Here is an 11,548-nt window from a genome sequence, read left to right as displayed (position 1 = left end):
CCACTTAGGGTTAGGGTTAGGTCACCATGAACTCAGAGAGCAAAATGGACATCGCCAACAAACTCGGAGTGCTTGGGTATGGTTAGGAGGGCACTGACTTTTCTAGCCTGCCCTATTTTTTTTTCCTGGTAAAATACATGGGAAAATCCCATTGGAGGAAAATTCCACTTAGGGTTAGGGTTAGGTCACCATGAACTCATAGAGCAAAATGGACATCACCAACAAACTCAACAAACTTGGGTATGGTTAGGAGGGCACTGACTTTTCTAGGCTGCCCTATCTTTCCTGGTAAATTACATGGGAAAATCCCATTGGAGGAAAATTCCACTTAGGGTTAGGTCACTATGGACTCGTAGAGCAAAATGGACATTGCCAACAAACTCAGAGTGCTTGGGTATGGTTAGGAGGGCAGTAAACTTGGCACCCACACATTCTGAAGGCAAACAATTCCACTGATTAATTGTCCTCGCTGTTAGGAAATTGTCGGCAGCCCCCCCCCCACGGTGGCGAGTAGTCAAGGGCACAGTGGCACCCCCCTCCTCTCACCCGCTCCAGGGCCTGTCTGCGTGGCAAACGGCAAAGGCCCATGGTTTTCCTGCCCCTCATCCCTTCTTCCTCTTTTCTCTCTCTCTCTCTCTCTGTGCAGTTGTGCGGCTGTGGGCTCCTGGGCGTGGGAATATGGCTCTCCGTCTCCCAAGGAAACTTCGCCACATTTTCTCCCAGTTTCCCATCGCTGTCGGCTGCCAACCTGGTCATCGCCATTGGCACCGTTGTCATGGTAACAGCCTTCCTGGGCTGCTTGGGTGCCATCAAGGAGAACAAGTGCCTGCTTTTAAGCGTAAGTCGGTTTGTGGACGAGTCTTCTGTTTCACGCCCCGGGAAAAAAAAATGGCTTTTTTATTTTCCTCCTCAAAGCCTCCGACATCCTTTGACAATGCAAAAACATCCGATGTTAGCAGCGTTGACAGATTCGCCGTAGTTGTTAAGTTAGCAACTCAGTTGTTAAGTGAATCTGGCTTCCCCCTTGACTTTGCTTGACAGCAGGTCGCAAAAGGGGGTCACGTGACTCCCTGGGACGCTGCCACCGTCATAAATATGAGTCAGTTGCCAAGCATCTGAATTTTGAACACGTGGCCCTGGGGCTGCTACAGAAGCGTGGAAGACGATCACGACTCGCTTTTTCCAGTGCCGTTGTAACTTTGAACGGTCACTCAGGCGCTGCCCAGTTGCCTTCAAGGGTCGCACCCGTTGAGCGCAATACAGCCATCCAACCGATCAAGAGTTGATTTTCCGTCACTGAGGCAGAATCAGTTCTGGGTGGGATCCGAACTGGCCCACCAGTTGAAGCTGGGCAAAGCTCTCTTCCCCCCCCCAACTCATAACCTCCAGCTGTGATTTAAGCCATTAGTTCAAGAAGACACAACCGATCAGGGTCCTGCTGCCGTGGGGGCACCGTCTCTCTTGGGGGGATTCAATCAGAGCTTATTTCCCTTGTTGTTTTAATTACGCCTAAGGAGGTTAATGCAACTATCCCGCTCACGTTTTCCTATACCAGTGATGGCGGACCTTTTAGAGACCGAGTGCCCAAACCACAACCCAAAACCCCTCTTACTTATCACAAAGTGCCAGGGCCACATCAGCATTGTGGTGCCCTCAGGGAGGTGCATGGGACGTGGCCCACTGGGTGGGCATGGCCCACTGGATGGACATGACTGGTTGTCACGGCAGACTGGGTGGGCGTGCCTGCAGTGGGCATGGCCACCTCAATGTTGCTCATGGGGGGGACGCCTGTGGGGGCTGGGCAGGGTTGGGGGAGATCCAGGGGGTCTCTGGCGGGTGGGGCGATGGGCAGGAGGCCCAACATAGATGGCGGGGAGGCACGCAATCCTAGCTGGGACTGGGGGGCCATGGTGCCAATGAGGATCTGGCTTTCCGTGCTCGGGGGTGGCCTTCGGCTTGCTGGGCGTGGGCGTGCTCTACCACCTCTACTCAAGCTTGCCAGCTGGCTGCTTGGCCTCCTTTGTGTTGGGTAGGGCTGCTGCTCCAGGTGATGGCGGCAGCCTAATGGACGTGCGCAAGCTGCTGGCAGCGGCGGCGGCGTGCGTGCCCACAGGGCTCCGAGTGCCGCCTCTGGCACGCGTGCCATAGGTTCGCCACCACTGTCGTATACGGTGAGATGTTCCCAACCCTTTCTGTTCTCCAATTACTCTGACACTCCGCCCTGTTCCTGTTATTCTTTCCTTTCAGTTTTTTGTCGTTTTGCTGATCATTCTCCTGGCTGAGCTGATATTGCTGATTTTGTTCTTCGTTTATATGGACAAGGTATGTATTTATATAGCCACACACACACACACACACACAGACACAGACACAGACACAGGCAGAGAGACAGACAGACAGGCCACTAGGCCGGTTCGCTCATCCTCAGAACCAAAGCTTCTTTTCTGTAGCATAATTCCTTGGGGGGGGGGACAACAAATACATGCATGTTCCCTCAAAAAGACAATGAGCACCAAGCCAGATTTTAGAGAAAAGGCACATTCAGTCGAATGAAGAAAGACACCAGATCTAGGTCAAGGAAGAAAGAAATTAACAGTTTTTATTTATGGTGCTATGCGTGACCCGTCAGGGGAACAGCTGTTGGCCTTTGCCAACCCGTAATTCTTTGGATTCAAATTATGTAACAATAGAAGGGAAGGTCTTTAGAAATATGAATTTGCACACCGGGTTCCCAACTCAGAACCTACGAGGTGTATTTACAGCTGAATCAACTCGCTCCCCCCCCCCAAAAAAATCTGTTTATGGAGAGGGGAAAGAAAATAGCTCGAACAGACACCTTTGTGTGGGATGCTGCTTTTATACCGTTGGTTTTAAGAGGTTAATATTAGTAACTAGCTGTACCCGGCCACGCGTTGCTGTGGCTCAGTCTGGTTAAATGGAAAAGAAAGAAAAGAGTTTTTACCTGTCACAGGTGTGACATCTATATAATAGTAGGTATATAAAAACACACGCGTATTCGAATGCAACCGTGTGTCAAAATTTCAAAGCAATCGGTGAAGAACTTTTGGAGATTTAAGATTTTGAACAAACGAACATTTACATTTTTATTTATGTAGATAGTATCGTTAGTGCCAGTAATGATTAATAATGCTAATGCTAATATAAACAGCGTTTAAATATTTGTCATTATCAGGGTTATCTGGGCTCTTTTCCATCGGGGTTTGAGGTGGGGGCATGATTGACATTAATTGCATGTATTGAGGATATGTAACCGTCCTGCGTGTCCTTGTTCTCTCCCGGGGTATCATTCTGGAACAAGTAAGGGAGCTGGGTGTGGGGTGCAGTGTTGTAGTAGCTCTTCTCCAGGCCTGGTTACCTTCAGAAGGAGAGAGGTCCAATTAAAAAACCCCTGATTTGTGGGGGTCCTTGAAGATTCAGTACTCTCTCCACTCCTATATGAGGCCTCTGGGGAGGCCATCCATCAGGATGGGATCAGGTATCATGAGTAAGCTGCTAGTTACTCAGACACATCAATCAAACTCTGGCTGACTGACTGATGTGCCAAGGACTTTCCCCAGGGGGGGGAGGCCTGGGAAAGGGGGAGCAGACCGAAGTGGAGCAGCATGACCCCTGGATTCAGGGATGTCCCTTTCCTAGTTCTGAGGGAGTTGTGCCTCCCCCAGACCAGGAGTAGGCAACCTTGGCTCTTTTATGACTCGTGGACTTCAACTCCCAGAATTCCTGAGCCAGCTTGGCTGGCTCAGGAATTCTGGGAGTTGAAGTCCACGAGTCATAAAAGAGCCAAGGTTGCCTACCCCTGCCCCAGACCAAACGGGGGCACAATTTGGGGTGTGTATGTGTGTCTTCCTGCACCCTTAGCTCCTTCCAAACAGCCAGGATGTAGCCAGGAAAGCCTTTTGCACAGATCTGTCTTGCGTTGCGCTCCTTCCTGGATTAGGAGGCCCTCCTTATGTGTTTCTTCATGCGTGGGCTACTCTCCATGGGGCTGCAATGCACATTTAGGATAGAATAGAGCTGGAAGGGACCTTGGAGGTCTTCTAGTCCAGCCCCCCCGCTCAAGCAGGAGTACCTATATACCATTTCAGACAAGTGACTGTCCAGTCTCTTCTTAAAAACCTCCAGTGATGGAGCGCCCACGATTTCTGGAGGCAAGTTGTTAATTGTCCTCACTGTCAGGAAGTTAGTTTCTTCTTAATTCCAGGTTGCTTCTCTCTTTGGTCAGTTTCCCGCCATTGTTTCTTCTCCTGCCCTCTGGTGCTTTGGAAAATAGTTTGACCCCCTCTTCGTTGTGGCAGCCCCTCAGATACTGGAATACTGCTATCAGGTCGCCCCTGTTTCTTCTTTTCTTTAGACTAGCCAAGAAAAGAAGAAATAGGGGAGACATGATAGCAGTATTCCAGTATTTGAGGGGCTGCCACAAAGAAGGGGGGGGTCAAATTATTTCGAAAGGGGGCAGCCCCAATCACGCTGTAGCAGCTGTAATTTTGACTTTTTGGACGCTACTCTGCAGATACCCCTTTGTGTACTGAGGAATTTTTCTCCAAAAGCCAGTTTGAAGCCAGGAATTCTCCACCCCGTTAGTGATGATTCTGCTCCGTTTGTCTCGTATTCATACCTGCGGAAAGTAACAATTAAAACAATTCTTTGTATGAAATAGGTGAGTGAAAGCGCAAAGCAGGACTTGAAGGAGGGCCTCAAGCTGTATAACACAGAAAACAACGTTGGGCTGAAGAATGCGTGGAATATCATTCAAGCAGAGGTAAAACCTAAGCGCTTACTTACGTCTTTGCATACTCAAGGGTTACCAGATCGGAGTCAGAAACTAGAAAACCACTGCAGGATAGCCGATAAGTCTTTGCTGTTCTGTGGCTGCCATCTGCTGGCATTTGCTAGCTCTAGCAATCCGCACTTCCTTTCCTCCTGAACTTAATAAATTCTCATCTACGTACTGCATGTTCTTTATTAGTCTGCGCTGCTTGTAACCTCCTGCAACATTTTTCATTGCTGGAAAGTCTGCTGTCATGGTTCCGATAGATAGAACTAAATAAATCAGAACTCCGAGGCTAGAGGCTTCCTCAAAGAACATGTTTATTAGATACAAAATATCGGGCGCGGTCAAAAGTGAAACCAAGTCTGAAATTCCCTCCAAAGAGTTACACTATTTCAAAGCCGAACTTCTCACCCCAGGGCTATGCAATCATCCTCGGTTCCCCAGTAGAATAGTTTGGCGGGCTTTCTAACAAAATGCACAACACTCTAATGCAGAAGGGAGGGAAGTAAGTAAGCGCCATAACAAGTTTGAAAGTCACCGACACAAGGCAGTCGTTAATCAAGGACTACCTATAGTAAGGTGCTTGGTCTCTGGCCTTTATTTTACACGCACAACACGGCTTTTTTTCGAAATATATACTCGTTTCTCTAATAACGTTGTGAACTTTAAGCGACTTCCTTAGGAACAGAGGTCCTCATTCTCCTCCTTTTCCCCCCCCTCAATAGATGCGCTGCTGTGGGGTAACTGATTACAGAGATTGGTACCCCGTGTTGGGCGATAACGTTGTCCCTGACAGGTGCTGCATGGAGAATTCCCAAGATTGTGGACGGAATTCCAACAACACCAGTCTGGTGTGGAAAACGGTAACCCATTCTCTGAACGTTGCCTTCGCGCTTCCTCACCCGTAGATTCTTCCCAACGTAAGCTGCTTCGTTGACTAGGAGTATTTAGGACCATGGCTAAGTAAGGCAGTTCTTAAGTGAGCCTCGCCCCATTTTACAGCTTTTCTTGCCACCGTTGTTTAAGCGAGTCGCTGCCGTTGAACACGGTTGTGAAGGGACTCTAGCTTTCCCCGTTGACTTTGCTCGTTGGAAGGTCATCGAAAGTGATCACACACGACCTGCAAATTGTTCAATTAGTAACAAAATTAGTTGTGAAGTGAATCTGGCTTCTCCTGCTTGTCAGAAGGTTGCAAAAGGGGATCACAGGACCCCAGGATGCTGCAACCGTCGTAAATATGAGTCAGTTGCCAAGCGTCCGAATTTTGAACACGTGACCCCCCGGGGGATGCTGCCACGGTCGTAAGGGTGAAAAAAATGGTAGTAAGTGTCCTTTTTCAGTGCTGTTGTCTCTTTGAACGGTCACTAAACAAGTGGTTATAAGTCAAGGACGACCTATAATGGTATCCACCGCGAATCCTGAAGTCCTGTAGAATTCAGCGGGATTTACCTCTAGGTAACTCAGGATAGGATTGGGGCGTAAATCTGCTAATAGATAATAACTGTTGTTCACTCAGCCATTTGTTCAAGCATCGATCTGGTGCTAAAAATACTTGTGTCTGGTTGATGCTTAGATTACAGATCACAGAGGGAACTTGTGCAGCTCTCTTAACGTTCCACCAGAGAGGATTTAAGCACGGTGTAGTAGATAAAAAAAAAAGTAAAGTCACCTTCAAGTCAATCTGGTGTCTTTCTGGAGGATTCTTTGCGCAGGTTGCTTCAGCAGCGCTACAGATGGGACTGCCTTCTGGCTTCTGGGAGATATTTTCAGCTTCCCAGTCCGAGCTTACGGCAGTAAACGTCTCTGGAAATCTTCCTTCCAGGGATTAAACCCATAGCGATATAAGATTCACGCAAAATAAATTTAGATAGATCTTTTTTTTTTAAAATTGTGCGTGCTGGAGACACGTTCCGAATGAAAATAACCTCGCCTATACACGTGTGTTGCAGCCAGCTGCCAAGGAGAGGCAAAATCATGTAATCTGTAAAAAAAGAAAGAAAGAAAGAAAGAAAGAAAGAAAGAAAGAAAGAAAGAAAGAAAAAGAAAATGTTTATTAACTAGGGTGGTGAGCAATCTGTGCATGAACAAAAGAGCAGAATTCACCTCCTTGATGAATCCTCGTCCAATATCATTTGAAGTTCCTAATTCCTCCCAAAGGCTCTTGCTTACAATAGGAACCCAGAGGGAGGAGACAATGTGCAGGAGTCAAACCTTCCATTTTTGTTTTTCACCGCGGCTCTCTTCTGCTCAAGAATCCTTTTGCTATCAAACAATGTTTTAAGAGGCCTTTCCTTCTCCAGGGGTGCTACGAGAAGGTCATGACGTGGTTTGACGATAACAAGCACATCCCTGGGGCTGTCGGAATGTGCCTCCTCATAATACAGGTATGGGCGAACTAAACAACGAGGCAGGATGTCTTGGATTCCGGATGTGGAAGGACCAGTAATTTATTATTATTATTATTATTATTATTATTATTATTATTTTGCAAAAATGCAAGCTGAGATAGAAGTCATTATAAAGGTCTCCCAAGTAGGCATGCAAGGAACTGGCACAAGATTTGAACCGAGCTCTTTGGGTGTGTGGGTGTGTGTGTGTGTGGCTATGCCCGCGGGGTCAATGATAAGTACATCTGGTGAAACATGTCAAGTGAAGATTCAATCCTCCGGGCCAAGATGCTAGAGGTGAAGATGCTCGCCTCCCCACTCGGAAGGTTGAAAGTTCAATCCCAGACAGTGACAGAGGTTTCTCTCTCAGGGCGCAAAGAAAAAAAAAATCTGCTGCAAACATCTGCGAGCATCAGGAAGGGCATCCAGCCAGAAAATGCTCAGCTCTGTTCAGTGGCTCCAACTCTACCCTGAATTCAGGGATTACAGGGTTGCAATAAATGAATGAATGAATAAATAAATAAATAAATAAATAAATAAATAAATAGAAAAAGAAAGAAAGAAAGGAAAGTAGAAAGAAAAAGGAAGGAAAGAACAAAGAAGGAAGGAAGGAAAGGAAAGGAAGGAAAGGAAGGAAAGAAAGAAAGAAAAAGAAAGAAAGAAAAAGAAAAAAAGGAAAGTAGAAAGAAAAAGGAAGGAAAGAAAAAAAAAGGAAAGAAGAAAGAAAAAGGAAGGAAAGAAAAAAAGGAAAGTAGAAAGAAAATGGAAGGAAAGAGAAGAAAAAAAGAAAAGGAAAGTAGAAAGAAAGAAAGGAAAGTAGAAAGAAAAAGGAAGGAAAGAAAGAAAAAGGAAGGAAGGAAAGAAGGAAAGGAAAGAAAAAAAGGAAAGTAGAAAGAAAGAAAAAGAAAGAAAGGAAAGTAGAAAAAGAAAGAAAGGAAAGTAGAAAAAGAAAGAAAGGAAAGTAGAAAAAGAAAAAAAAGAAAGGAAAATAGAAAAAAAAGGAAGGAAAGGAAGAAAGAAAAAGAAAAAGAAAAAAGGAAAGTAGAAAGAAAGAAAGGAAAGTAGAAAGAAAGAGAAAAAAGAAAAGAGAAAAGAAAGAAAGAAAAGAAAGAGAAAAGAAAGAAAGAAAGAGGAAAAAAAGAAAGAAAGAAACAAAGAAAGAAAGAAAGAAAAAGAAAGAAAGAAAAAAAGAAAGAAAGATGGTAATCCAGATTTTATTGCAAGGGGCTCTGTCTTCCATGACTCTGGTAGAGACCGTAGGGCCCTCTGTAAAAGTGCCGTTTGTGTCCCACAATTAACTCTTGACATCCTTTTCACGCTTTGTCTTCCAGATTCTCGGCATGGCCTTTTCCATGACTCTCTTCCAGCAGATTCACAGGACCGGTAAAAAATACGATGCCTAAAATACTGTTTTGTAACTTCATTCAGCCCTTCTCTTGTTGCCATTAGGACAGACCAACAACTGCAAAAAAACAAACAAACAAACAAAACAAAAAAACAACACGAATCGGTTTGTCTGACTTTGGGGCTGCCTACCCCGCTTAAGTTTCTTGGTGGCCTCTTTTTCCAAGACGGATTAAAACCGAGCACACGTATTTACAGGACCTTTTTTTATATGCCTTCTCGGTCATCGTTTTGCCAAAGAAGAAGTTACAAAACCTTCCTGAACGCAAACCCGTTTTCTACTCTTACTCAAAGGTCCCCGTTTCTCCCCCTTGTAGGTGGAGTAACATTCTAGTACTGGTCAGTATTAGACCTCTGAGGGTAACCCACGGATGCGTCCATTAACTTTTTAAAATAATTTTCTTTTTTCTTTCTTTTCTTTTTTTTAAAATGGCTTGTACCCAACCTGGCACTGGGACTTGAACGAAGCCATTCCGATGACACCGCTGTGAACTGGATCTGCTTGGACCGAGAGGTTTGGGTGGCGGGAGGGTCTTGGGGTACCTTACTGTATCTTACAGAATATTCAGTATTTTCCTTCCTTCGCTTCTTTTTTTTTTTCCCATGTCCCCCCCCCCCTTCCCAAATTCAACGGTGCAGTCTTTGGAAGAAAAAAAAATAATACCATTTTTTACTCTTTTAAATTTAAAAAAAACGTTTTAAATTTAAAACCGGGAGGAACGATGTGGCTGTTTCTGTTAACAAGAAGTTGAAAGGAGACTTGGCCGTTGCAGGAAGTTGCAGATGGACCAACACGCGCAAGTTCCCAAACCTCGGCTACGGGTGGCGTGGGAACGCGCGCCCTGCATGCTTGATTGGTTGATCCGACTTCCTGTCGGGTGAGTGGCAGGGCACGTTCCCCGTGCTTTGTTGTTTGAGCGGACACCCCCCCCTCCAGCCAAAACGTGAACATTTGCCAAAGTATAAACGCTATGCAACCGTCTCCGAACGACAGACACGTACGTTCCCTGTAAACCAGGCTTAAGCTGGAATCCCCCAGTGGGAATTCTGGGACCAGGGCAGATTCTTGGATACATACATACCTCATATTTTTCGGTTGGAGATCTTCCCCGTAAGGCAGGGGTGGGGAACTACGCCCGTGGTGGCGCAGTGGTGAGAATGCAGCATTGCAGGCTGACTCTGCCCACCGCCAGCAGTTCGATCCTGACCGGCTCAAGGTTGACTCAGCCTTCCGTCCTTCCCAGGTCGTTAAAATGAAGAGCCAGATTATTGGGGGCAAATATGCTGCAAACTGCTTAGGGAGGGCTGCAAAACACTATGAAGCGGTATATAAGTCTAAGTGCTATTGTTCTTCCTTCCTTCCTTCCTTCCTTCCTCCTTCCTTCCCTCCCTCCCTCCCTCCCTCCCTCTTCCTTCTCTTCCTTCTCTTCCCTTCCCTTCCCTTCTCATATTCCTCCTTCCTTCCTTCCTCCTTCCTTCCCTCCCTCCCTCCCTCTTCCTTCTCTTACCTTCCCTTCCCTTCCCTTCTCATATTCCTCCTTCCTTCCTTCCTTCCTTCCTTCCTTCCTTCCTTCCTTCCTTCCTTCCTTCCTTCCTTCCTTCCTTCCTTCCTTCCTTCCTTCCTTCCTTCCTTCTGTGTTGGTGCAGTGCAGTAGTTAGAATGCAGCATTGCAGGCTGACTCTGCCCACCGCTAGCAGTTCGATCCTGACCGGCTCAAGGTTGACTCAACCTTCCGTCCTTCCAAGGTCGGTCAAAGGAGGACCCAGATTGTTGTGTGGGGGGGCAAGAGGCTGATCCTATACATATGCTTAGAGAGGGCTGTAAAAGCACTGTGAAGCGGTCTATAAGTCTAAGCGCGATCGCTATTGCTATCTAATCCGTGGCGGCTCAGTGGTTAGAATGCAGCATTGCAGGCTAATTCTGCCCACTGTCAGGAGTTCGATCCTGACCGGCTCAAGGTTTTGACTCAGCCTTCCGTCCTTCCGAGGTCGGTCAAATGAGGACCCAGATTGTTGGGGTGTGTGTGTAATATTCTGACTCTGTAAACCGCTTAGAGAGGGCTGTAAAGCACAGTCTAAGTGCTCTCACTATCGCCCTTTTAGGACCTGTGGACTTCAACTCCCAGAATTCCCGAGCCATCATGGATGCCTGAGGAATTCTGGGAGTTGAAGTCCACCAGTCATAAAAGGGGCTGTAGTTCCCCAGCTCTGTTGTCAGGCACTCTGTACATGAAGCATGAAGCAAATATCTCTTTTTCTGGCGGGGAGGAAAAAAAAGTTAGAGTTGGCTGTTGCTGCTTGATGTCAGGAGACTCGGCCGATGTCCCTGCCCTGGTTCTTATTTCTGGAAGTCTTAAAATAGGGTAGGAATGACATACTTTTGATAATTAGGCTGAGATGCCTTTGCTGAGGCTTCGGTCTCTGATCTTTTTTTAAATAAAATAAAATAAAATAAAAATCTGCTACTTCTGTCAGAGGAGAGATAACCGTCCCTAGCACGAACCAGCCATCGTTTATTTTATATTTAACAGAATAAAACAGCAATTTCCAAAGGGAGCATTGAGCTACCCAGCAAAAAATAAATTGTGGGTCTCTCTCTCTTGCGAGTCAAGGTTTTCTCCATATCCAGGAGGGGTAATTCCAGGCCAGCCAATTATGCCGACCCAATGGGGGGAGGTAGCCTCAGTTGTTGCTTCAGAGAAGCAAGGCCAGAATGAAAGTAGGCAACTGAAAGTAGGCAACTCCTACTAGGAAGTTGCATCCTTCCACTAGAATAGACCAGGGGTAGTCAACCTTGGCTCTTTTATGACTCGTGGACTTCAACTCCCAGAATTCCTGAGCCAGCATGGCTCAGCTTGGAAACCTCTCCCTTTCCCCTCAGCGTGGCTGGCTCAGGAATTCTGGGAGTTGAAGTCCACGAGTCATAAAAGAGCCAAGGTTGACTACCCCTGGAATAGACGCTTCT

At 46.4% G+C, this 11,548-nt stretch overlaps 1 protein-coding gene across 1 annotated transcript; it reads left to right on the top strand.

Moving 5' to 3' along the window:
* Positions 1 to 646: 646 nt before the first annotated feature.
* TSPAN9 (tetraspanin 9) lies at positions 647 to 8,653 on the top strand (the record flags this gene model as incomplete). The annotated part of the gene is made up of 6 exons (XM_015827809.1): positions 647 to 838; positions 2,248 to 2,322; positions 4,679 to 4,780; positions 5,518 to 5,655; positions 7,093 to 7,176; positions 8,511 to 8,653. Coding segments are annotated over 6 exons (663 nt in total), but the record flags the coding sequence as incomplete, so codon positions are not given.
* Positions 8,654 to 11,548: the final 2,895 nt, after the last annotated feature.

This window comes from Protobothrops mucrosquamatus, unplaced genomic scaffold, assembly GCF_001527695.2.
Source record: "Protobothrops mucrosquamatus isolate PMUCROS unplaced genomic scaffold, P.Mucros_1.0 scaffold3962, whole genome shotgun sequence".
Lineage (NCBI taxonomy): Eukaryota > Metazoa > Chordata > Lepidosauria > Squamata > Viperidae > Protobothrops > Protobothrops mucrosquamatus.
This window is presented reverse-complemented; position numbering and strand designations above follow the sequence as displayed.